The following is a 27,128-nucleotide window of genomic DNA, read 5'->3' as shown; positions in this document are numbered from 1 at the left end:
TATTTCTGAAAGATGCCAATTCTGACGATCAGAAGGTTGGCAGTTCGAGGCCTGGGTGCTGCATGATGGGGTGAGCTCCTCTCACTAGTCCCAGCTTCTGCCAACCTAGTAGTTCAAAAGCATGCAAATGCAAGTCAATAGATAGGTACCACTTCGGTGGCTAGGTAAGCAGCGTTCGGTGCTTACCATTCTTTCCAAAAGCAGTGACCAATATGCTAATATGTAAATATTTTAAAATAATATTCCAAGCTTTGTGGAAATTAACTCACATCAAAGGAATTGATCCACATTAAATTAGTGCTGTTTAGTGCTACTGAATTCTATGGGACCAGTGAGACATACTAACACAAATCCCACTAATTTCATTGGGACCAAGGCATGACTAATTCAGCCTAGATTCAACCCAAAGTGGTTATTTAATGAAACGTGCCAACTTTGGTGTGGGTTTTCTAGTCCCAAGTTTTCCACACAGTTCTTTCCTTATTACCACCACAATTATCCTGGCTAGGCTACAAAACCAAAATAAGGCAAGTACCTGTACTTCATTGCCAGTTATCATTTCCCAGGACCCATAGTGACCTTTTTCCTGACGGAAAAACTGGACAGCTTCTAAAAATGCTTGTGCTTCAAATGAGGGCTGCTTGAAAAAATCTGAAAGAAACAATATGTAAAGACAGTTGATTGGATTAATAGATACTGACTTTTTCTCATTACATTTCCCAGTAGCAAATTAGATACCATTCAATATTGAGTTTCTACCTCTCATTCCAAAGACAAGAACCTTGAAAGTTTTATTCATACCAAATACTTACATGTTTTATAGTAGTTACCTTTTTCCTTCCGCTGTGAAATGGGAAACAATTTCACATGAACAGAATTAGGCAAGTAAATCATGGAATAAAACAATATTTATAAAAGCAACCATAATCCCAAGAACATTGTTGCCAAGAACTTCAGTTATGATGGCTTGTGGACATACCCAGTTTGAATTTTGCATTTATGGTGGCACCACCCTAGCATCCCATCTAATACATCTTTCCTTGAGGGAAATGATGTGTAAGTGTCTCAGGGCAGAATAAGAGGAATTTGAGAAAGCTATGGTAGGCAAGTTGTCTTGATTGTAATTCAGGTTCTCAATTTGTATGTCTTCTGTCTTAATTGGATTAAGAGGAGTTGCCCTTCTTTGGAATGCAAAACATGGGAACTCTAGAGTCAAGCAAATGCCTTTCCAACTACCACATCACCACTCAGGTTGAGCAGACCATAATGTCACCTTTATACTGGCCAATCTAAAACATGATCCAATCCTCACCTTGTTAGGTCAGCAGGTTCAAGCGGTACATGGATAATTCTTGATGTGCCATTTTCCTACAAATCTCCATGGAACTGTACTTCAGAAGGGAAACTTTCATAATGCTTAGTCTGCCAACCTTATCTCAGTTGTGTCACCAGGAGATCAGAGAAAGACATGGGTTTATCTCCACAGCTAATCCACTGCTCTTTTTGTTTAAGCTCATCCTGAATTTGCCCCTTTCATGATTCCAGCTGGAAGCTGATAACTGACCTTGGAGCCAGCCACCTTTCATATTGTACTTACTGGTTTGGGAATGCACCATGGACAGAGCTCTAAGATCTATCTGGGATTCACTTGGTATTAACTGGTTCTTCATGATCCATATTTAACCCTTTACCTCTCCTACTCCAGTTCCTGACTCACATGTCATTCCTTCTTACTTGACTGAAACACCTCACTGGTTTGTATGTCCAGATGCTGTTGTATATACTCTGAAAAACCAAGAACCCTCTACTACATTCTGTCCATTTCTTTTTATCAGGGTTATTCCACTGTCTGCAGTGGTGGATCCCATGTCAGTAAGGCAGTGAATTCATTTCATATTTTCATTAGCTGTGAAGGAGCTCTTAATGGTACTTAACGTGTTTAGAAATAGGATTCAGCACCATGAAGAGCTGTATTAAACCCTGTATTACAACCTAATGTGGAGTGACCACCCCACTGACATGGAAGCCAACTGCTGCTGCTGCTTGATTCTTGTCGTAAGGGCTGGGGAATATCCATTGTGTGTGTGTTCATTTGTGGGATTGTTGATCTATGCAGAATCATAGTGCAGCTATGTCTTGCAGCAGGATGACAGGGCAAGTAAAGTTGTGGTTTTTTAAGTTCAGTATGTTTTCCAAAAAGCTGGAAGCTTGGGGCATTGTGATGAGGATGTCCAAGGTTTCAAATGAAAGGCCAACTTCCTTTCCTCACTTCCAGAGATTAGATAAGATGGAATCAGGGAGGCATAAGTAGACCTTGGCAAACATTGGACATGCAAGATATTCATTCATGAAGCTAATATCTGGTTGCACCCATGTTCCACCACATGGGAGCCTACAGATATGAGCACAACAGTTTCTTAGACAAAAGTTTAACACTCATCAGGACTCTCAGTTAAAAGAGGAATTTTTAAGACTTAAGAGCAATTTCTAAATGGTATGATACTGTGCTGGCAAAGCAGTCCCTCTATGTTTATTTTACGGCGCACACCAGTCTGGAGATAACATCATCTGTTCTCTTGTGTGTAAGCGCACTTATAGAAATCATGTTGACCACCAGAGGGCCAGTTGCTGGAAGCCTCCATGTACACAGGGTTTTGGCCAAAAGAGGACACAAAGCAGTAATTATTGCACTGGTGGGGCTCTGAGTCATGTGTGCTTTCATATTTAACAGTGGCTCTCATTCCCAACAATAACAATGAAAAAAAAAAGGACTGGCTAGAGGGCTGGCATGTGGATCTACCAAAGATATATCCATCCCAGCTTGTGATGAAGGTGCTTCTCTCACAACCATGGGCTTTCAAATATAATGACTTATTTAGCCTCTCCTCAATATTTAGTGTCCGACTGTATGAGGGGAGGTAAGCGGATATAGTTTTCAATTATGTGTATGAAAGTTGCAAGTCATTCAGCGGCAGCTGGTTCCTCCAAAATGTAACAAAGCTACAAGTTCCTCTAGCCCAAGATACTCTCAGTTCACAGGTCCCATAGTTTCTGCCCAGTTTCATCTGTGGGAATCCCCTTCTATGAATCATGATAGCTAAATGGAACCTCCACGTCAAGAGGCAGTACACTTCTGTATATTAGATTCTGGATTGAAAACTGTGGGGGAAGAATGTTCATAAATTTCCAGAGACATTTGGCTGACTTTGGTTGGAAACATAATTCTGGGATAGACAGAGACAAGTCACCTCCAAAGTTAAAGACCAAACACCAGATAGAATCTAAGCCTCAAACACCAAATCACAGATTGAATGCCACATTTGTGTTGCCAGCATCCACGTTAGAGATGCCAAAAATGAGTCTAAGAAGAAAATCTGTGTGTGTGTGTGTATTCTGCCCTCTGGGTGCTTACACACCTTGTCCAAGAATGAGAAATTAATGATAGAGACAGTGGCCAATCCCTCAATTTCCGAACTCCATTTGCCCCAAAATGCATTTTTCTTCCAAATTCTGTTTTCCCAAACTTCTTTCCTTTTTGTTAGCTTCCTCTCACTAAAACACAACATATGTCATTTTCCTCACCCCTGTCATTCTGGGATCCTACGCCACTGCTTCCTTTCATTCCATTGTTTTGGGTTGTTTTACTGTGTACCTCGATGGTGCGATAGGAATAAACAACAACAATAATTCTGCACAATCTAATCCTATGTTAACATTGCCTCTTTTCTCACAGCTCCCTTGTTCTTTCTTTGAGAGGAAAGCGTGGAAAGGCACTGCAATGTTTTTTATAAGAGAACCTTGCCATTTAAGAAGCCACCTGTACCCGATGCACCACCAGTGAGCTAGCCTCCTCTGCTCAATCCTTCTCCATGAGCTGCAACCAGAAAATTGCATAAGTAGGGTACTCATGAAATCAGGACTTGCTCCAGACCTATGACCCTAATCAAAAAATTCCTTCTCTTGTAGTGGAGTCTCCTTCCTTGGAGATCTTTAAACAGAGGCTTGATGGCCATTTGTTGGGGATGCTTTGACTGAGTTCCTGAATGGCCAGGGAGTTGGACTGGATGGCCCTTGTGGTCTCTTCCAACTCTACAATTCTATGATGGGTCAGAGAATATGTTACCTGGGAAATAATCTATTAGTCTTAATAGTTTCACAAACCTTCTGTTTCCTTTAAAATGTAACATGATGCTTTAAAGAAACATTACTTTTAAAAGCAATGGTTAATAGTGACCATGTAACTTGAAAAGAAAGAAACACATAACATACATTCCAGGTTCTGGTACCTGAAGACTCTATTCAGTTACAGGGCTTTTTTGTAGTGGTTGTGACATCCAGTTACACCGCTTCAATAGGTTAACTGTTGTTTAGCAGTCTGGGTTTTATTTTTATTTTTTGTTTGGTTTTTTAAAGTTTGGGCTTTTTCCCCTCCCTTTACAGTTATAGTGAAATTTTACACTGGCTCTCTTTGTTTAATTACTGGTGCTACTACTGTATTTTTATTTTGTGTTTAACCAGTTGCCTTGGGCCTTATCTGGAACCACAAGGCAGGATAGATTTTTAAATAAATATTTATTAAATTAAGTTTTGGTTAAGTCTCAGAATATCAAAGCATCAGGACAGCAGAGCCTTCTAAAATGGCTGCATGGTTTTTCAAGAATCACTTGCAAAGTGATTGCAAGTCATTCTTTCAAATGTCTGAATAGCTCAATTTCCTATGTTTCTTTGACAGTGAAGTGTGGGGATATTAGTCATTTTTCAGGTCAGACTGGCAAAAAAAAACCCCCAAGATTATTAATTTAACACACACACACCCCACCGCCATAAAGGCCATGAAGAAAAAAGAACAGACTGTTTGGCCTGAAATGTTATGGGGCACATAGCAACACTGCACAAAATGTCTCAGACAGAATTATCAATCAGCTGGATTCATTTGATGGTGTATTTCTTAGTAACCAGAATGAATAAAGACATTCAAAAATGTCCATTACCGCACCATGAAATATTTCTGAAATACTGGAAAAAAGCAGTCAAGGCAACATTGTATTAAGCATCTGGGAAGACAGTACCATTTGGATATTTCTTACCAGCTAAAAGATCATCATTCTGTCATCATCCCTGAGCTGGAAAACAAGAGTACTCCACTGAGCACTTCCTTGCTCTAGCTCTTCTGAAGATAGGTGGGGTAGGATGAAATCTATGTTTATAAAGATGGAATTCCTAAGAGAAGTCCTATAAAATCTCTATACAGTATATATATTTGGAAGTTTCATTAGTTAGATCCAATGACTAGACAGCTCCCAAAATTTATGAAGCTAGTTTGCCTGCTCCATAACAGAGCACAACTACAGCTGGATTCATTCCACAGGGCTGAGGCACACCGACTGACTCACTTTTTGGAAGAAAAGTATCTGTGTGACATGTAGCTAGCAAAAGAAAGAAAGAAAAGGAATGGTAGTGTATAAGATGGGGTATCTGAAACATGGTCAAATATAAGGTTTTACACTGTACACTGCATTAGTGTACAGGTGGGCAGGAACGCAATTTATAAATATTTTCAATAAATCATTAAATAATGCTATAGTAAATGTTCTGTACTCTAATCGTGAAGCTCATTTGCAAATAAAAATATTTTTAGTGAGATACTATTTTTCTACATTGGCTAATTAACTAACATGTTGGCCGCCTGTTAATTTTAGTAAACATGTTTATGCGTGTATGTTGGTATAATTGCAATTTCCAATAATACTGGATGCTGGGACAATACCAATTAAAATACTGTGCCATTAGACTACTCAATATTTGACCCACATGTAAATGCCCAAATAGGTCTCTTTTTTACTGTGGTTTTCTCTATGGGACAGTTAGACAATGTTGTTGAAGATGTTGTTGAACTGCAGTTCCCATCATCATTCATTGTAGGACATCCTGGCTGAGCCTGCTAGGAACTGCAGTCCAATAACTTCTGGAGGGTCGTATGTAGGCTGTGATGCTCATTTACACATGTGACTCGATGACTCTACGACTAAAAGCAAACAGTGTATAAAACAGGGTGGAACACACAGGACTTGCATTTCTACCTACAGAAAAGAAAATTTTTGTACCTATTTCCCTTCATAAATACAGGAAAAGTCTTGTAAGGTCAGACTTTCAAAGGATGCCCAGTGCCTGTATTCCAACATGAAAAATCAAGGTTTGGGAAAGTTACTGTTTGAAGTACAGTTCTCAGAGCCCCCCAAGCAGCATGTAGCCATGCCTGCTAGAATACTGTGAAAATTACAATCCAAAATGATCCTTTTTCCAAGTTCTGTTAGAACAAAAATAAAAATAAAAATGAAAGGATTAAAATTACTCTTGCACAAATGGCTTAAGAACCACAACTCCTGGAACATATGTAGGCTGCGAGTGTTTCTGCAATACCCAATTATGATAGTTTGATATATCACGGTAAGAGGCACGGGTCCATTCTATGGAATTCTGTGATAGTTTTGTGAGAGGTATTTAGAATTCTCCACTAGAAATACAGTATCTAGTGCTATGGTTCATAGGAGTGGACTAGAGCTTTCTAGCAAATTCTAAGTATCCCTCACCTAACTACAAATTCCTGGATTCTGTAAAATGGGAGCCATGGCAATTAAAATGGAATCCTATAGTGATGTAGATACATTCCTACATGTCTATGAATGAGGCTTGTCTGTAGCATTTTCTCCCTAAAATACACTTTCAGATATATGTAGCCAGATGGGGGAATGGATCAGAGATATCTTTTGAATGTAGCAACACATCCAAAAATCAGCATAATCTCTCACAAAAGAAACAAGATAGGCTATTCACTTGGTATAATCCTTTCCTGTAGTAACTATGGAAATGGGTTAGAAGATGAGAAAACAAGAAATCGTATTTAGAGTCACAAACATTTTGTACAACCACAGAAACCTTTCTCCTCTACATAATTCCAAAGAAAAACCCTCCAAAGCTGATATTTTCCTTTCCAAAGCAAGTATCAATTGTGGGTGGGGGATTTCTCTCATACTACGTTGTAGAGCATATTAAAATATAATGTGTGTGTGTGTGTGTGTGTGTGTGTGTAATATTTTCACATTATAAATTGTTTGTTTTTTAAAAATTATATTTATACTTATTAATGCTTTTGCACTGTTTTAAATTTGTTGCTAGCTGCCTTTGGTCCTTATGTTGTGAGAAAAGTGGGGGATAGGTAGGCAGCTGTGGTTCCAATGTTGACTGATGTGTAGCTCTATGATAGGAGGCCTCTCATTCATAGGATAGCCATAAGTCAAAGTTGAATTGATAACAGCCAACAACATCAATGGCAGCTATTCTAAAATAGAGAAATACAAAACTATGTTATATAAAGAGGACTACTACGAAAGAAATTGGAACGAAAACTGCTAATATGTGCCTGCATATACATCTGTGGTGTAACAACTTTTGGAATATTGTGTCCAGTTCTGGGCACCACAATTTTAAAAGGATGTGGAGAAACTGGAGTGTATCCAAAGGAGGTTGGCCCAAATGGTGAAGGGTCTGGAAACCACTCCTTATGAGGAACAACTTAGGGAGCTGGGGATGTTTAGCCTGGAAAAGAGAAGGTTAAGAGGTGATATGATAGCCCTGTTTAAATATTTGAAGGGATGTCATATTGAGGAGGGAGCTAGCTTGTTTTCTGCCACTCCAGAATCTCGGACCCAGAGCAATGGATGCAAGCGCCAGGAAAAGAGATTCCACCTAAACATTAGGAGGAACTTCTTGACAGTAAGGACTGTTCGATAGTGGAACACACTCCCTCGGAGAGTGGTGGAATCTCCCTCCTTGGAGGTTTTTAAGCAGAGTCTGGATGGCCATCTGTTGGGGGTGCTTTGATTGAGAGTTCCTTCATGGCAGGGGGTTGGACTGGATGGCCCTTGTGGTCTCTTCCAACTCTATGATTCTATGAAAGGAGGGCAACATATAGTCCTCAAGGACCTTGGCCATGCTGCAGGATTCTGCTGAGAATCATGTGTTCACGTTTAAACAAAAATCACATGTTTACCTTGGCAGTGGTAAGTCTGCAAATAGGATGAAAGGGAATCATCTGTACAGGAGGTACCTATGAACAGTCCCCAACCTAGCCCATGGAGAGTCCAGGGGACACACACACCCCTCCAAAATCCCAACCACTATGAATTCTTCTCCTGCAAACTATTTACCCTCCCAATCCACAATAGGTCAGGGAGTAGGGAATCTCCATCTTTTCTCTAATCTTATCTCCAAACTGGCAGGAAACAGTTCTTACTGATAATGAGAACAAGAAACCTTCATCGACTCAAGATTTTAACTTCATAAAATATCGGTTTTGTGATTCAATATTTGACCATAACGTGCAAGCCCAGAATTTGATTAGGGCAGATTTTTGCAGGGCTGGTACTGGGGTCGGGGGGAGGGGGAGCCCTGAAGCTTCAATGAGTGCCATCCACTGTAGTAGGCATGAATTGTCTAGATATACAAAGAATAAGGTTGTGAGGTTCCTTAGCCAGCTCATGTCGTTGAACAGCTGCTAACCACCAACAGAAACTAGATGAAGTCACTTCCAAACAGGATGCAGGCCTGCAATCATGTGTTGTATTTATAGCAACTGAAAACTTGCAAGATTTATGTTCCAACTTGCATTATCTGTAGACTTAAGTTATTCACATCTTGCATGACTTGATACCTGCCCAGGACCTTCCCAAAGCTTTGCAATAAGCATTACCCAGCAGTATGAGAGCTTCTAGAATAGTGAATATCCCTTTGGCCCCCAAAGGCTGCATTTAGAATTGGATTGGTAGTGGCAGAGCTTTGTGCATGTGCACATATACTCTTCTCATACATATCCACTGCACAGGCACACACAATTTGCACATCTCAGAGCATGTGCAAACACTTTCATCCACCTCATTATGCAGGAACAGAAGAAAACATATTTTTTTCCAGCTTTCCCCTTGAGATCTAGGGACTAGTGCAGGAGGAGGCAAATGCCTCTGAGATCCCCAAACTGGCAAAGGACACTGTAGGCTGGAAGAAAGTTTTACCTCCACCACTAATGCCCCATTGAAAAAGAGAGCAATCTTAGAAATGGCATCACCAGGCCAGAAGTTGAGAAAGGACACACATACACACACACACACGTGTGTGTGTGTGTGTGTATACACATAACACCACAGTGATCCTGATTGAGAGCGCTGTCCTAGCACTGCTACAACAAGCACTGGAACAGCATCTCCCTCCCTCTTGCCACCCAGAGGGGAAGCTACACTGTGCCAAAATGAGAGCATTGCCCTCCCAAAAGAGAACTGCCCCTCCCCAAGGAATTCTTACTTCAATATCAAAATTTCTAGCATTCCAGAAAGTGAGACATCTAAACATTGTTCATACCTAGAAATCTTATATTTGCCATGTTCTCATTCTCTTGGTCACTTTGTCAGCCCCTTTTCTGGCAAAACCTTGGAGGAATTTTAGAGAAGCTGGAAGTTTTCTGAAGGTGTCAACATGTAGGTAAATTAGAAATTCTTTTCTAGTTGGGAGTAAGGATAGGACAACAGATTTGCTTTTCCCCAACCCAGTACCCTCCAAATCTGTTAGACCACAATGTCCATCATCCCAAGCTACTGCAGTGAGTTTCAAGGTGGTTAAACGTGATCAGAATTAACAAGCTGGCATGAAAATTTTAATGCTGCTAGTTGTTTAACTTAGCCATCCTGAAGAAATGAAAAAGGCAAAGTATAAAGCTGATGAAATAAATTAGGATGTTTGCCCTTCAGTTGCTGTGTGCAAATGTCTCTGTATCAGGCTTTAGAGTTTAGCATGATTTATGGTGTTCTTAATTCTCCTAAAAGAGCAGAAAAATGGCAGACATGTCAATAGCTGCAGTAGAAAATAAAAAGAGAAACTCTCACCCAGAAGGTCTTCAATTAAATATCCAAGCAGCAAATAAATTATTATTGAAATAAAAGTATTGATTTAATGGGAATGTAGGAGCAAAGCAGACGGGCAGGAAAAAATGGCCCAGTCTGATTGCCCCAGGGCCATGGCAAACACATGCTGCGGCCCCAACAGCGCCTTCTGCCATGGTCCCAAAAGGAGTGGAGAAGATCCGCTATTTCTGGGGTTGGTTTTGTGTTGCCTTAGGCAGCCCCAGCATGGCTTCTGGGTGCTCCAGATGCATCATGTCCCTGGAGTGGCCAGAGACTGCCCCTGTCTTCCCATCTGTTTTGAGCCCAAGTAAATCAAAACTTCTGTTAAGTTCAATTGATTCAATGGCCTGTTACAGACAGCCAAAATAAAGCTGCTTCGAGTCACAGTGGAGGTATGGTTTTTCAAAGATGCATGCGTCCTAAGAGTCCAGAAGCCACACTAAAGCCACGCTCCAGTCCTTAGGGCTGAAGCATGGCTTTGGTGCGACTTCTAGACTCTTAGGACGCATGCATCATTGAAACACCACACCTCCACTGTGACTCGAAGCAGCTTTATTTTGGCTGTCTGTAACAGGCCAATGAGTCTACTCTGGTTGGGACCAACAACTTGATTTAGGCCCACGGATGTAGGCTATATTTCAGAGGGAGGAATTAACATAGCAAAACCAGCCTTGCCTAAGAAAATCCTATGAAATTAATGCAGTCGCCATAAGTCGAGAGATGACTTGAAGGAACACATACACGCATGATCTACACAATGGGTGATCCTTTCACGGTACAAGAATTCCATAGGACAAGAATAAAAAGTGAAAGGAGGAGCAAGCACAAAGTACTGGAAATATATTCAGAAATGCTAGATGCTGGAGGAAAAACTTATTAGATCATTTTCTCCACAGTTTACTAGCATAGTCTTTGCTCTTTAAGTCCGGAGAAATGGGCTGAAATTCAGCTAGGAATAGCAACTGCCAAGAGAACTGTAAGTTTGCTAACATTTCTGCAAAATGCAGCTGAGTAAATGAGAGCTTTGGAATCACAGTTTTTGAGTCACAGAGTTATTTGCATCACTGCCAGGAAAAGTTGATCTATTCTTAATGCTTGCCCAGTATAGAACAAAAGGATTATATTGCACACAGATCACTGGATGACCAAATTTTCAAAATGACTAATGGGGATTAGAAACCAGGCAAAAGAAAGGCTTTCCTTTTAAGACCTCATTGGAGGAAATTGGCATCAACCGCCTGCTTTACAGAGTGAATTTACTGAAGCCTATAGATTCATGTACTTTTGGTGATATGCCAAAATATGTGTTCTCCTTAAAAGGCAGAAGCTTAACCATATGAAGGTCTTGCCTTAATGACTCTTATAGGTTAGGTATTGAATACACTTACTGAGCACTTATGCAGACATAAACTTTAAAATGGGGAAATCATATGGCTGTCCAGATGTGTTTGGACTGCAACTCCCAGCATTCTCTATTACTGGCTATTCTGGCTAAGACTAGTGAGACTTGCAAGTCCAGCAATATAAGGAAGGCCTCATGATTCCCTCATCTACCTTAAAAGAACTGAGAAGGGAATGGCTTTGCTCATGAAACATATAAAAGTATAGGCAAACATTCCTGTGCCTCCCTTCCTAGAACACAAGCCTTGTGGTTACTAGAGTAGGCTTGGACATACAGTGGCACTTGCAGTTTGTCATAGATTAGGCATTGCTGGTTGTTATATTATTGTTCTATTCTCGCATAACTGATATGTGTTGCATGGGGAGGAGGAGACAACAACTGCCAAACAATTGCAAATTTGAAGCACTGAATATTTCATGTGAACACCAAATGAAAGTTCAGTGCTTCACCTTTTTGTAATGTTTATTTAGCCCTGTATCCTTTTAGAAGTTTCAGCTACAGGAGGCTAAATGAATAACATGGGATTATGTATGTGTTGATTCAAAAATGGCTTCATTGGGTCTACTCTAGTCAGGACTGCCAACAGGCTTCAGGTCTCAGATTCTGCAAGTGCCAAATTTGTGATCGCTTATCATGAATATAGATATCAATAGCTTATCTAACAATACCCAGTATTTCAAAGTTAACTGATGAACACAAGTGTTTTTCCTCAGACAAAAAGCTTGGCTGGAGTGGAGCCAAAACAAGGCCAATATGTGACAAGAGAGAAGTATCAACATGTTCAGGTAACTCCAGATTTTTAGAAATATAACTTACCTTTTTTTGGGTGGTAATCCTCTAAAGGGGCACTTACTCCCTTTGCTTACTCAGTCCTTAATGGAACACAATGTTCTTTGGGGGATTGAGTGAGCATGTTCAGTAGCCACAGAATGACAAGTGTCAGGGATGTAAAAAAGTTGGCCAGAGGGAAAGGAGTGGTGTATTCTGGAAGACGGGCTGACTTTAATCCCAAACAGGAATATCCCACAATGCAAGACTTTGTTGTACATCCCACTGCATGTAATAATTTGAATTCACTATTGGAGGCCAGCTACTAAATATTATCAAATTTTAAGTACTGTGAAAAATGGACACCATTTCATTTTAAGTTACTGCATACTGCCCAAACATCAAACATTAAAAACCATGCACTGAAATAATCACCAATTATGAAACACTGTTATTGAACACACACAGAGCATCCGTGGATTATTTGTGAGGAAACTCAAAGGACAATGTGATACACTTGTCTCAGTGATATGGACTTTTCCAGCATGAAATTAACAATAAAGGTGATAGTGGTGGTAATAATAATAAAGGTTTTGTCTCCCTTGTCCAAAATTCTTGGGATCAGAAGTGTTTTGCACTCTGGATTTTTTTTTTATTTTGAATACCTGTATTTGCATACACATACATAATGACATATCTTGCAGATGGGATCCAAGTCTAAACACAGTACTGTATTCACTTATGTTTTTCATATACACCTTGTGCACATAACCTGAAGGTAATTTTAAACATAATATTTTAAATAATTTTGTTCATGAAACACAGTTTGTGTACATTGAACTACCAAACAGCAAATGTGTCTCTATCTTAGCCACCCATGAAAAGTTTTGGATTTTGGAATAGTTAGGATTTTGGAACTCCAGAGAAGGGAGACTCAACCTGTAACAATAATAAGAACAACAATGATAGCATTCTACCTTTCTCTCAGGGCTGGCACCCAAGGCAGCTTAGAAAAATCAAAACAGATCGGTAAAAACATTCACAAATAAAAACAATTGAAAAGTAACTTTTAAATTGCAGTTAGACCACCTACAGAATTAAAAATCATTAAAAACATATTCATTAAAAGGAAAGATACAAGTAGTCTGCAGAGTAATTGATGTTCCTTTTTTAAAAAAATTAATTAATATTCTTAATATATACAATACATATCATATTTCCATATGTGAATATATTCCTACTTTCTATTACATTTTAACAATCCTTATATTCCAATTGATGTTCTTTTAAGATAAAAGAGTCACTTCCCAACACCTTGTTGGGATGAAAAGATCTCCACCTGCTGACAGATGGACAAGGACACAGTCTTTCTGGGAAGAGAGGTTAAGAACCCTCTTTCACCTTTCCACCATACATGCCTGTGAAGATGGCAAGACTCAGAGAAGAGCCTCCTGCCTCCCCACATCTCAAAATCCAGGAACTCTCTTATGGGAGGGTATAATCATTCAAAAAAGGCTGTACCCAAGCATGTGACTTGAAAAGAAACTATGAGCTCAGCCAGTGTGTAACAAAGAGAAAGCATTGGCTTTGTTATATTCAGGAAGCTAGCTGAATTTATTTAGTTGGGACTGTCCAATTTGGCACTGACGTGATGTGGCTGGCTTCAGTGAGACTGTTGCATCAAATGTATTTGGATCATGTAGCCATATGACAGTTTCCTTCCCCTTTGTACCACTACTGGGCAGAAACGCAGAGTTAGGAAATACATTATAGGATTGCCAGCCCAACTTCCATCGTTACCTGACAAAATAGCCAAATTCTATCCTATGTAAAGTCAAAGGCTTTCATGGCTGGCATCCATAGTTTTTTGTGGGTTTTTCAGGCTATGAGGCCATGTTCTAGAATGGCCACATAGCCCAAAAAACCCCAAAAAACTATAAATTCTATCCTTCTTCCCTGCAGCATGTAGGATCATATTATTCTTGTTACTGTATCATCTTAACCCAAACATCTAGTTCCACACAACAAGCTGATGCTGAAAGGAGCAAGAAAATGTACAACCTGACAGCATCTTCATCTCACTCAGAACTTATAGTTCTGTCTCAAGATTATCATACTGTAACAGAGCTAACCTACAAGAGAATTGCAAATTTTTGCTAAAATGAAAGTATTGGACAGCCAAATCTACAGGTCTGTCACATCCCAAGTGGAGGAAATGCATCAAGGATATCCAATGTTGCCTGTTATACTTACCATGGTTTAGGTGTCTGATGCAGTCATTCAGTGCTGTGCTGAATTGCTTCTGAGCCTCTGCATTCGTAAAGCAGAAGTAACCATGTCTGAGGAATGGTTGCCACAGATAGACAGGGAATTCTTTTGGAAGGACAACAAAAGCTGGGGCATTCTCTTTTTCACTGGAACCTTTAAAAAATGCATTTGAAATATTTGTAGGTTTCATGATCTGAAAGCATTTGTCACAAATAATTATAGCTAGCCCTCCACATTTGCAGACTTGATTTGTGTGAATTTGATTATTTGTAGATTTAATATGCTCTTTCTAGGAATATCTAGGTCCTCCAGCACAACTCTGCCAGAAGCTGACCATAGAGTTGCGCTGGAGGACATAGAGATTACTAGAGAAAACACATCTAGGCATTTATAGGTCCTTCAGCATGATTCTATGGTCAACTTTTGGAAGATGCTCTTGAGGACCTAGAGATTCCTAGAGAAGTGTTCTCTTGGGTTAAAAAAATAGTGTTTTTTATTTGCTGTTTTTTCACTTTCATGGGGTCCTATGCCCCTAACCCCAGTTAATGTGGAGGGCCCACTGTACACACAAATATTATACAAAGCCGGGGCTGGAGAGCAGTCTTAAATCATGGGACCCAGCAGGTGACTCAGTGATCCTTGCGTCTTACAGATTTTAAACGAAACATACTATAGGCAACTATGGCCCAGTACAGACCTCCCAAAAAGGTAGGCCTGCCGACACTTTTTCCTCCGCAGGGAAGCCACAGCCGCCAAACCATGAGGCTTCCCTGTGAGAAAAAAGAACTCGCATATAGGGGATTCTTTTTGTGCCGCACCAGTTATGCCTGAGTGCGCCAATGACACACTCGTGATGTAACTGGCACGGTGTGATGTATGGATGCTATGCATCCGTCACGTCACAATGGCGGCGCCCGTATACATGGGGCACCACCATTGTTATGGCGCTGCGCCATACTAGCGTTAGGGACCATGCGGTTGCAAATTGGACCCAATCCAGCTGTCCAGACAGCCAAGAGAACTGGAGGAGTAAACCATGGTTTTTCATAAACTGGATTAACATCTTAAAGCAGAATTTTTGCTGTGGATGTGGCTGCACATCATCTGGACAGATCAAACTGGTACCAAGGTGAGTCCAGTGTATGTCCTTAGTGCAGACAATCCCATAGTCTCCTGAGCTCTAAATCTTGCGATATACTGTCAGACCTTTGTGTTCATATGGACTAGCATTGTCTACTTTGAGTAGTGTAACTTGCCTTTCTCCCAAGTACTGAATGTACAGAGGGCTTCCACCTAGACTCTGCCTTGCTGCTGTCGGGGTTCAGAAATGCATGCTTTGTCTGTAGAGAGACCTATTTTACTACCCTGCTAGTTTGCACTAAGTGGGACCTAACTGCACACAAATGTCACCCCTAATTCCTGTACAAGCTTCAAACAGTTAAATAATCGGAACACTTCTAGGTGCTCTGTGACTGAAACCAGTAAGTTTCCCCTCCCATCCTTGTACAGTTCACATGCTTACTTTCTCCTTTTTGACTTCTAGCTGCTTTTCCTCTGCTTTTTGGTGCATAGAATGTCTGAGGTAAAAAGACAGCCTACACATATTAAATATGTGTAGGCTTTTCTTGTACACCTTCTTTTCCCAACACTCCTCCTTCTTTCACACATCCCAATAGTTTCAGAGAGATTGCAAAGCAGACAGCACATGCCTCTTCTCTATGTCTTTATATAAAGTCTGTGAGATTCCACACATTTGCTGTAAACTGCATCAGGAGGCCCAGCTGGCTGTCTTACTAGATGGTGTCTGCGTTCCCTGTTTCTTTCCTCCTCTCCTTTCTTTCGTGCAACCACACGCAGATAAATTCTTCCTGCTTTCTTTAGAGGTGAGATAGTTTGCCCTCCCAAGTTCTTCTTTTTTTAAGGCTACACCCACAAACTTTCTTTCTTATACTCAAATAAGTATGCAACTATGACAGGCAGGTGGAGGAGACTCAATATATCCTTTATCTGTTTTTCTTTCTTCCAAAATCCACAATTCCCCAAATATGGTAAAATAAATGAACTGGTGTGAACATTCAACGGTTCACAAACCAGCCCTTCTGGAAAAGGCTGTTCTACCTCAGTAAGCACCAGGGCAAGTTCTCAGATGTACCACAGGAGCAGGGGGGCAGAAAGGGGGGGGGGCAATATTTGACAGAAAACATCACTACACTATATATAGCAATACTCTTGTACTATTTGTTTGTGTGTTTATTTATCAAGGGTTGCCCCCAAAGCAAACTCAGACTCTATGGGTGCATCTACACTATAGAAATGATGCAGTTTGACACCACTTTAAGTGCTGTACTTCCCCACCCTTTGGAATCCTGGGATTTGTAGTTTTACAGAGTCTTTAGCCTCTGGGCCAAAGAGTTCTGGTGCCTCACAAAACCCAGGATCCTGTAGGATGGAGCCATGGAAGTTAAAGTTGTGTTGAACTGCTTTATTTCTACAGTGTAGATGCACCCTAAGACTTCCCAATAATCAAAAAGAAATGTTTAAAAAGTGGGTAAATTTAGGAGGCAGAGTCTTACCATTAGGGTCTGGGAAATGCTTATCAGATAATAAGTTATATTCTTCCTCTGTAGTCAATACTTTGCCTCCCACAGGTAGAATGCAGCTTTTAGCACTAAGCCCCTTTTGGAATGCCTGGAATTGAGAAGGGAAAATAAAATGTAAACACACATAGAAATGATCTAAGCACATGGAATTTATCCAATTCTTTATGCTGAAATGGAGGACAAACCAAAGAGTAGGGCTGTTTGCTCTCTGGTACTGGGAGCAGGATTCAGCTTTCTGGGGCCTGTTACAGACAGCCCAAATAAAGCTGCTTCGAGTCACTTTGGAGGTATGGTATTTCAATGATACATGCGTCCTAAGAGTCCAAAGGCCGCACCAAAGCCACGCTCCAGTCCTAAGGACTGGAGTGCAGCTGAGGGTCTGAAGCTTCCAGACTCTTAGGACTCATGCATCATTGAAATACCATACCTCCAAAGTGACTCGAAGCAGCTTTATTTGGGCTGTCTGTAACAGGCCTGGGAGTCTTTTTTTTTCTTTACCTTTTGTGAAAGGGATGTTCCTAAGTCCTATGGCTTGAAAGAGTGTGGGCCATACCTGCCGAAACCTCAAAAGCCAAAGTTGTGGCTGAATAAGGCTTTCACTGCCCTTTTCTTTAAAATACACATCATGCTTCTTAAACCCATTCACTGCCATTCAACAGTTAACATTGGGAAGTCGAATGCTTTCATGGCCGGCATCCATAGTTTTTTGTGGGTTTTTCGGGCTATATGGCCATGTTCTAGAAGAGTTTCTTCCTGACATTTCGCCAGCATCTGTGGCTGGCATCTTTGGCATGGAGCAAATTAACTCAAAATATGTGTAATATAAAATTAAATATGCAAATAAGAATGCACATTATGGAAACTAGTTTTTTTCTGGCACAACATATGGAATGCTTGGTCCATGAAAACAAAAGCGTACTGTATATACTTATGTATAAGTTTAGAAATTTTAGTCAAAAAATTGACCCCCCCAAAATTGAGTCGACTTATTCACAGGTCAATATAAGTACTGTACTGTAAATATTATAAAAAGGGAACCATCCCTTGGTGAAAGCCAAAAGTGTAATGTGTCCTGAAAGCACTGACACCCCCCTCCTCTGCTCTCTTATCTATCCAGTGTTTAGTAGGAGCTCAAACAGTTACGCCTACTGGAATTTTGTTAAGTTCTTTGGCATCATTTCCGTTGCTTCGTCTTATAGATCTCTTTGTCACATGCCCCTAAATTTTACCCTTAACTTATACATGGGGTCATAACAAAATCCATCCTTTTAGCCTCCAAACCTGACTTCGACTTATACATGACGTTGACTGACTGTCAAATATGTATGGTATTTGTAGTTTAAAATGCTGCAAGATTCTTTGTTGTTTTTACTAAGGCTCTGCAACTGTTATGGGCAAATCAAGCCAACATGAACCAATCTAGATTTCATTTGAATTGGATCAGAATGGTCTGGATTGAATCTGGATTTGATTCCATCTGTACCTGTTTACTTTTGTTCACTCGCTTAGGGCTAGATCCAATTGTTAGTCACAACCAGAGTAGATTGAATGAATTAATGGAGTTTATATCAAATTCCTACTGAATCAATGAGTCTACTCCTGTTGCGACTAACAATTGGATTTAGCCCAAGTATGGATAAAGTGTGGGCCTTCCCAACGTTGGACTCTTACAACTCATGAAACGTTCCTCACATTACTTGCACTGATTAGGGCTGCTGAGAGCTGCAGTCAAGCAAAGCAAGGAGGCCTGCACTTTTCCCACCTTTATTTAGTTCTCTGTTTTTAATTTTTCTCATGTACCTGTCAGCGTTGTCTACATGTGCCAGTCACATACACACACAGTCTAAGTACACCAGCAGTATAAACACATCACAGACATGGCAACAGTACTTAAGTAGCACATATATCTGCAACCTTTAACAAAAACAAACTTTGAAAGTGGTTTGCACAAGAGCTGCCGTGGAGATGCTACCATGTCTCCAGATTTCATGCACTTACGGGGGAAAATGTTATTGCTGTTTTATTTTCCCAATGCAAGTCAATGGAAGGTAGGACACTTCATACTTCAAAACCTGGACTCGGAATCTGAATTGCTTGAATTAGATACACACTGGTTGAATTAAATTGGGTTGCATTGTGAATCACCAAACTGGATACAAAACCAATCAGGGGCCTTTGCCACATCCCTTGTTTTTACTGGATGAAAAACAAACTCCTTAGTATGCTGAGTAATAGTTACAGCAGCCATTCGCTATTTTCGCCCTTGAGGAAGACACTACGATCTCAGAACTGAGCAGGGTAGTTCAATGCCTCTGAATACCAAGCCTCACTACTGGATAAATTTACCTCTTTGCTTTCAAAGCTCTCCACAGCATAGTTGTTTTTAATCACTATGTATCTGTCCTTCCATTTCTTCAACTCTTCAACAAAGTGTAACAATTCTCCTTCATAGAAGACCATACTGGATTCTGCAGGAGGCTATGGAAGATTTTAAAATGTTACAGAGAAATAAAATTTCAAATTCCCAGTCTGTTCTCTCCAAAAAAATAGACAAGAAAAAAGGGGCTGCCAGGTACAACCCAGTGTCACAATAATAGTGGCTAGCTTCCCCACTCCCCCACATTATTCTATGGGATGAATTGTAGTATTTTATGTTGCCGTTTTAGGGTTTGTTTTAATTAATTTTTTGTGAGTTGCTTCAAGTATGAAAATTTTATACTAAAATTTAACAAAAAACCAAATGTACTTTGTGCTTGCTCAGATACACAATCCTGTATTATCTTCAATTAAGCTTCATGTTTTCTGCTTTCAGGGTGTATTAGCAAGAGTAGTGTTTCTCCTGGGAATCATAAGGAATGAAGATCAATTTTTTCACATTGCAACCTGCTTATGGATGCAGTAGCTCACAGTCACATCACAGCCAGAGGCCCCTTGCAGCTCAGAATGTGCTGGGATGCTTATTATAGAAGGTTCTTCTTGGGACAGAAAAGAGATTCCACCTAAACATCAGGAAGAACTTCCTGACAGCAATAGCTGTTCGACACTGGAACACACTCCCTCAGAACATGGTGGAATCTCTCTTTTTTGGAGGTTTTTAAACAGAAGCTGGATGGTCATATGTCGAGAATGCTTTGATTTTGTGTTCCTGAATGGCCAAAAGGGGTTGGTCTGGATGGCCCTTGTGGTCTCTTCCAACTCTATGATTCTATGTCTATGCTATGGAAATTAAAAGCCTTATCACATGACAAAAAAAGCCGATACACAGTGAGAGAAAGACAGCTTTCTGCTTAGCTCTCCGCATGCCATTGAAGCACTTCCTTCTCTTCCTGAGGGAGATGGTCATAAAAGTGTGCCTTTTGTCCTGCTGGAAAAATCTATTTGGTAAAAGGTATGCTTTTATGACTGTCTCACTCTGGAAGGACAATGGAAGTGCTACAACATCATGTGGAGAGCATCAGAAAGCAGCTTTTCCCTCGTTGTATTTTAGCTTCTTTTTGTCATGCAATATAAAGCTCAACACTGTTCAATTCAGACATAAGAGATGAAAGTTCTGAGTAAAATTTGGCCATGAAATCTTCCTGGGTGACTTTGAGCAAGTCACACTCTGAATTTTTTCATGCCACACAATTACGGCATTGTGTTTCCACTTTAACTACCATGGTTGCATCCTATGAAATTGTGGGGTTTATAGTTTGGTCAGAGGCACTCAAGGAGTTCTCTGGCTGGGGATTCCAAATGCCCCTTCTTAAACTGAAAATCCCACAATTCCGTTTGATGCTCCCATGCAAGTTTATATTTGTTTGTCTGCTTGTTTATTTATTGAAGAAGAATCAAATTGCTATAACTGTATAGTGTGAAATGAGTCTCTAATTCAGACTGACCTACCTCCTGTAATAGTTGTGACTATAAAGTAAGAAGGGGAACTATCATGGGTGCCACTCTGAGTTTACTGGAAGGAGGGTCGGATATAACTGTAAATCATAAATATAATTAATTAATTAATTAAGAAATGTCAAAGATATATGCCATCCTATGCTTCTGTGAAGTACTGGAAGCTGAGAAACGGTGACTGGACCAATGTCACCCAGTAAACTTCATAACTACACAGAGAACTGAAGTTTGAATACAGTATACAGTTTGTCTATTTTGGATACAAAAGCAATCAGGAAATCATGAAGGGAATGGAAATATGTGACCAGAGAGTGGAAAGCTTGGAGCATGCAAAACTGAATCTTGGTCCCAAACTGAACTAGTCCACTGTGACCATTAAGCTGGCTTCCAGTAGGCTTCAAAAAGTATTATGTGGATGCATTCACAGTAATAAACACTCCCTCTTACCTTTGTTTTTAAGAACTGGGACTGCAGGTCTCTATTTTGTTCCAGCTCATTCTGGATGTGCTTGCAAAAGGACACAGCATACTGTCGTTTATAGTGTGGGCTAAAGTTCTTGAACACAGCTTCTGTCTTTCCTGAAAGGACATGTTAACAGGTATATTACATTTTGCCTCAATCTCTTAAAGGCTCCACAACTGTGAAGTTCTCAGAACTGCTGCAGGAAGCAAATTTTGCAAAAGACCTATGTAATTGCATGTATCTGACCATGCAAAACAAGTTAAGTTCCTATATGTCATCAGCTGCAACAATAATATTTCTTGACCACTGTGCCACCAGGGCTCTATAACCCTTATCTTAAAGTCATTTCAAAAAAACATTCTGTCCCCCATGCTATTAACATTACATGAAACCGCTGGGAAATCATCGGAGACATGGGGCGCGGGGTTATCAGTACCTGATGACACCCAAATTTTTTCTCTATGTCTCCGACTGATGCAGTGATGGGGATGGCGTCTCTTCTCTCGTGGCCTGTCTGGAGTCAGTAATGGGCTGGATGAGGGAAAAACCGACTCAAGCTTAATCCAGAGAGAACGGAGGTACTAGGATAGGTCCCCTGGTCCAGGAATGGCGGTGGTTCCACCTGTCCTGAACGGGGTCACGCTCCCCGGGAAGGACTCCGTGCGCAGTCTGGGGGTGCTCTTGACTCGTCCCTCCGACTGCTCAGGTGAATGCGACGGTCAGAGTACCTGTTATCAGCTTCGGCTGATTCGCCAGCTGCGCCCATACCTGGCCCAGAGGGACCTTGAAACTGTTGTACATGCTCGGGTAACTTCGAGACTGGATTCTGTAATGTACTCTAATGGGGCAACCCTTATACCACAACTCGGAAGCTGCAATTGGTGCAGAACATGGAGCGCGGCTGGTCACTGGTGCTCCCAGGATCAGCCACATAACACCTGTGCTTAAAGATCTCCATTGGCTGCCCATCCACTTCCGAGCGCAATATAAGGCGTGGTTATTACCTATAAAGCCCTAAATGGCTTGGGCCCAGGATTCCTGAAGGACCGCCTCTCCCCGTACATTCCGCCTCGCACCCTCAGAACATCTGGGCAGCAACTCCTGAAGGTGCTGGGGCTAGGTTGGCTACTACAACCAGAAGATCCTTTTCCATAGCTGCCCCAGCCCTTTGGATACGCTGCCCACTGAGCTCCGCTCATCCTCCACCCTGGCCCAATTTAGGAAGGGTCTCAAAACCTCCTATTTAATCATGCATCCCCGACTAGACATCCTATGGGCCCCCTCCTCTCTCGTGGCCGTGGAGTTGGGTAAGGGTTTTTTTTTATTGTTTTTTGTTTTATGGATGTTTTTTGTTGCACATTGTTTTTAAAATGTATACTGTTGCACTTCGGTGCATATTGTAAGCCGCCCTGATCACCGGAAGGGCGGGTGTATAAATAAAAGTTTTTATTTATTTATTATTATTATTATTGGCCTGTTACAGACAGCCAAATAAAGCTGCTTCGAGTCACAGTGGAGGTATGGTGTTTCAATGATGCATGCATCCTAAGAGTCCAAAAGCCATGCCCAGTCCTAGGGCTGGAGCGTGGCTTTGGTGCGACTTCTGGACTCTTAGGACGCATGCATCATTGAAACACCATACCTCCACTGTGACTCGAAGCAGCTTTATTTTGGCTGTCTATAACAGGCCATTATCTCCTAAAGAAATCCATCCTGTGTTCTCATGCCATAACATTTTCCTTTTCTTTTATTTCAGGTTGTAGGTCTGGTTCAAAGTCTCTACAACAGACCTATGAGTCTCTATAAAAGCTATAATCTTCTTGCTCCTTAACCATTTTATTGTGGTTTTAATGTTTGTAATTTTATATTGTTTTTATGTGAAGTTTTAATTGTTTAACTGTAACAAGTTTTTAATGTGTTTTTGTTTGTGAGCTGCCTTGAGTCCCTTCTGGGAAAAAGGCAGCATAGAAATTAAATAAATACATTACATAAATAAAAACAAATAAACCATTATATCAGGCATCCCTTTTTATTCTACAGACCATATAGGGGAGTGGTGCAGGATCCAAATTACAGTCAGACCTCCGTATCCACAGATTCCTTATCCACGGATTCAAGCACCCACAGCTTGAAAAACATTTTTAGAAATATAAATTCCAGAAAGCAAATCTTGAGTTTGCCATTTTATATAAGTGACACCATTTTAGTATGCCACCGAATTTAATGGGACTTGAGCATCCACGGATTTTGGTATCCATGGGCGATCCTGGAAGCAAACCTCCGCACTATTAAACTCATTGAAGGGGACAGTTCATATGTTGAAAGCGTAGAAATATGAAAACACACTTGCACAAGTAACTACAGTATGTATCTATAGGAGGCAAGAGAGGTGCAGCCAAGTACTTAAGAGTTCCCTGGTGAGTTCCTTTTTATTTCCTCTGCTCTGATGCTTCCTCACCTATATATTAATATTTTAAGCCTTGACTTCATCTTGCAGACCTCTTCCTCTCCAAAGTCCTTTTTGTACAACACAATTACAACCCTATGATTCTACTTTAACCGCCATGGTTCTGTCCTATGGGATGTTGGGATTTGGAATTTGGATTTGAGCTTTGGGGAGGGCGTTTAGAATTCTCAGCCAGAGAACTCTAGCGCCTCCCAAAACTAAAATCCACAGGATCTCACAGAATATTGCCACAGCAGTAAAAGTGGAATCACAGCACTACAGCTGTGTAATGTGAAAGGGCCCTTAGTCATGTAGACAGTAGTAGGTACCCCATTTTTCTTATTATTCATATTCTATAAAAACAATTCTAATAAACAGCTTTATCTTTAATTAAGGCAAGCTCTTGTTGATGATTCCAAATACCAGTTTCCGTCTCACTTGGGCCTCAATGAATGGCTTGCTTGTGGTAAGGCATGGGGGAGTGTCCTTCTGGCACAACCAGAAACTGGAAATGCTACTGTTTTGGGACCACAACACCCACAATCTTTCCACCAGTTGCCTTCTTGCTGTGGGAGTTTGGGACTTGCAGTAAAAAAAAAGTTCCCAAGCTGTCAGCACAGAGCTATATGGGAAATCAAAAAACCATTCCTTAGAACCCTTTTGACGTTCAGTCCTCGGTCCTCCATTTTTTCCCCTAAATATATATGGACATGTATACATGGACAGGGATGACTTGCAAGCCAGCTTTCCATATGCAGGGATTGTTTGTTTCTGTTTTCCAAAAGAGAGGGCCTACCATTAAAACTTATATTGCTGACTGTTTTGCATGTCATCTCTATAGGCTGGAATCAGTCACTGGTATGCCATACATTGGTGAAGAGCAAAATAAATTGGTTGCAAAGGTGCTTCTGAGAGCTTGATACCTGCCTTCTGTTTGGGACCACTAACAATTCCTGTTCAGACTGCTCTTAACCTACAGGAGAACAGTACTGAAAATGTGGCATAATCATTGCAACAAACCAACCATCTGGAAGCATTTTTGAAAAACACTATATTTTTATTAGTTTCCATGTATTACAAAGCAATTTAGGCTGCAATCCTATACTTACTCGTGTGGGAGTGAGTGCCATTGTACGCAACATGACTTATTTCTAAGTGTATGCTGTAATCAGTTTAATAGCAAAAGTTACCTGAAGAGTATCAAAAAGTAGTGCACTACAACATTTCAAATGTAGAAATAGCACACCAGTTATGAGACTGAGAAGCAAATTACATACACATATTTCTGAAAAGATTTTTTAAGAAATGAAAAACAGCCTTAGGAGACTGCAATTTTAAATAGTGGATTGGCAAGACAGAAAGAGCTGCATATCTCTGGACGCTTGGTTATTTCCTTGCTCATATATTGATTCTCCCTGCCTACCTTTTTTGTTGCAGGGTTCTCTCTATATATATTGACATGAGTAATTTACAGGTATAGAAGCCCACTAAGCAAAAGGATTTTGAATGGATAGATTCTAAGGCTGCATTCGCACTGCAGAAATAATCTAGACTGATACCACCTTAACAACCATGGCTCAATGCTATGTCATTCTGGGAATTGTGGTGTTGTAAGACATTTAGCCTTCTCTGTCAGAGAGCTCTGGTGCCACAAAGAAACTACAATTCCCTGAATTCCATAGGATTGAGCCATGGCAGTTAAAGTCATGTCACACTAGATTATTTCTGCAGTGCGAAGGCAGCTGAAATGGAGGAAAGACCAGAAAGCAAAAGTGTTTGTTTTATTTGTTTAATTTAACAAGTTACCACCTGATTTTCTTTTCACAAAGCAGCTCACAGAATCAAACATCATCCAATAAATACAATCAATATAAAATTACACACATGCATGGACGCACATAAAGAACAATTCACCCTGAAATATTATAGAATATGATAAACATCAGTTATAGAGGTAATATTACGGAAACAACTAAGTCAACAGTATGTTACTGACAGAATAAAATGTGAGAGGTTATGCATGATCTCTCTGGTCCTACTTCTCTATTTAAAACAACACCTTAATGAGGTTACAGATGGGGAGAATATTCGTTAATATTTCGATCACAGTCAAAAAAGGTGTCCCAACCCTAAAGAGATCCCAATGAAGCAATATATATATGAGATGCTTTGCTATTTGGGATGTTTTTTGAGGGAAATTCTGCACAAGCCCACGTGATGTTTTTTCACAGAAAAAAAAAATGTTTGACCCGAAAACTCTTGTCTTCTGTGCAAAGGTACTGTTATTGAGGAGAAAATATATTTTCTGTATACACCCACACTGACAAACCCAAGTGTGCTTCTCTGCAGACCAACGAGTCAAAAGTGCACAGAAGTCCTCAGTATTCTTGACAGTAGAGAGAACACCGCTTGCATTACTTGTATTTGCCTGATATAGCAAAAAGTAGAAAGATTTACATCCCTAAATGAGATCAGTTTTCGGTTGAGTCGGGACCACGATTGGGATTTATATCTGTTTGCATGTAAATATAAATGCTATGCTCTGTTTAATTCTTTTAAGATTTTATTCCTGTTTATCCCATCATGAATTAAACAGATTGGCATTTTGCTGGGCCATTATGCTAGTACAACTAGCAGTTCTCTTTCTGAGGATTTATAACAAGGTATTATCTCGTAACTTTTAGGTGTGTAGAACTGTGCAGGCAGATGGGCTGCAAGGGCTGCCCAAGGAGGTCTTTTTGGAACTCTCTATCTCTCTTATGTTTCTCCACTGGGATGGTAGGCCATAGATGCCAAGTGTCTGGACTCCACAATGCCTATTCCCATTCCATTAACAGAGTCCATGAATATGTGGTCCTGGGGTGGGGGGTGTAGCTCTTGCTGGTGGTAGAACAAAGGCTTCCTAGATGCAAGAGGTGTCCATCTGAGAAAAAAATATGGGCACTTTGGATGACACGCCAGCACAGAGCAATCTTTCAAGCACTGACTTCCTGGGACAACTCTTTTCTAGTTACAAATCTTCCAGCACTTGGACCAACAGAAAGGTAGACTTCACTCTATTCATGAGCTGAAATCAGCTTCCAAGGAAGTCTACTTTATCATCATACTAACCAGTGGACTCTGCCAGACCTCTGAAGGGCAATTTTCATTTCAGAGATTGGCCTCTAGCTTTTGTATCCTAATTGCCTCTCTTACTTAAACACCCTCACCTGGAATATTGTGTCCAGTTCTGGGCACAACAATTCAAAAAGGATGTTAAGAAACTGGAGCATCTCCAAAGGAGGGCGACTAAAATGTTGAAGGGTCTGAGAAGCCATGCCCTATGAGGAACGCCTTAGGGA

General features: G+C 40.5%; 1 protein-coding gene across 1 annotated transcript in view; it reads right to left on the bottom strand.

The window, feature by feature from the left end:
- NIBAN1 (niban apoptosis regulator 1) overlaps window positions 1–27,128 on the bottom strand; it is a 78,157-nt gene that overhangs the window by 15,492 nt on the left and 35,537 nt on the right. The window contains exons 2-6 of the mRNA XM_042463567.1: window positions 21,327–21,457; window positions 19,335–19,466; window positions 16,962–17,076; window positions 14,374–14,541; window positions 536–651 (exon numbers count right to left, since the gene is read on the bottom strand). Coding sequence (XP_042319501.1) covers window positions 536–651; window positions 14,374–14,541; window positions 16,962–17,076; window positions 19,335–19,466; window positions 21,327–21,457 — 662 coding nt within the window. The remainder of the gene's footprint in view (window positions 1–535; window positions 652–14,373; window positions 14,542–16,961; window positions 17,077–19,334; window positions 19,467–21,326; window positions 21,458–27,128) is intronic.

The sequence above is a fragment of the Sceloporus undulatus genome, chromosome 4, assembly GCF_019175285.1.
Source record: "Sceloporus undulatus isolate JIND9_A2432 ecotype Alabama chromosome 4, SceUnd_v1.1, whole genome shotgun sequence".
In the NCBI taxonomy this organism is placed as follows: Eukaryota; Metazoa; Chordata; class Lepidosauria; order Squamata; family Phrynosomatidae; genus Sceloporus; species Sceloporus undulatus.
This window is presented reverse-complemented; position numbering and strand designations above follow the sequence as displayed.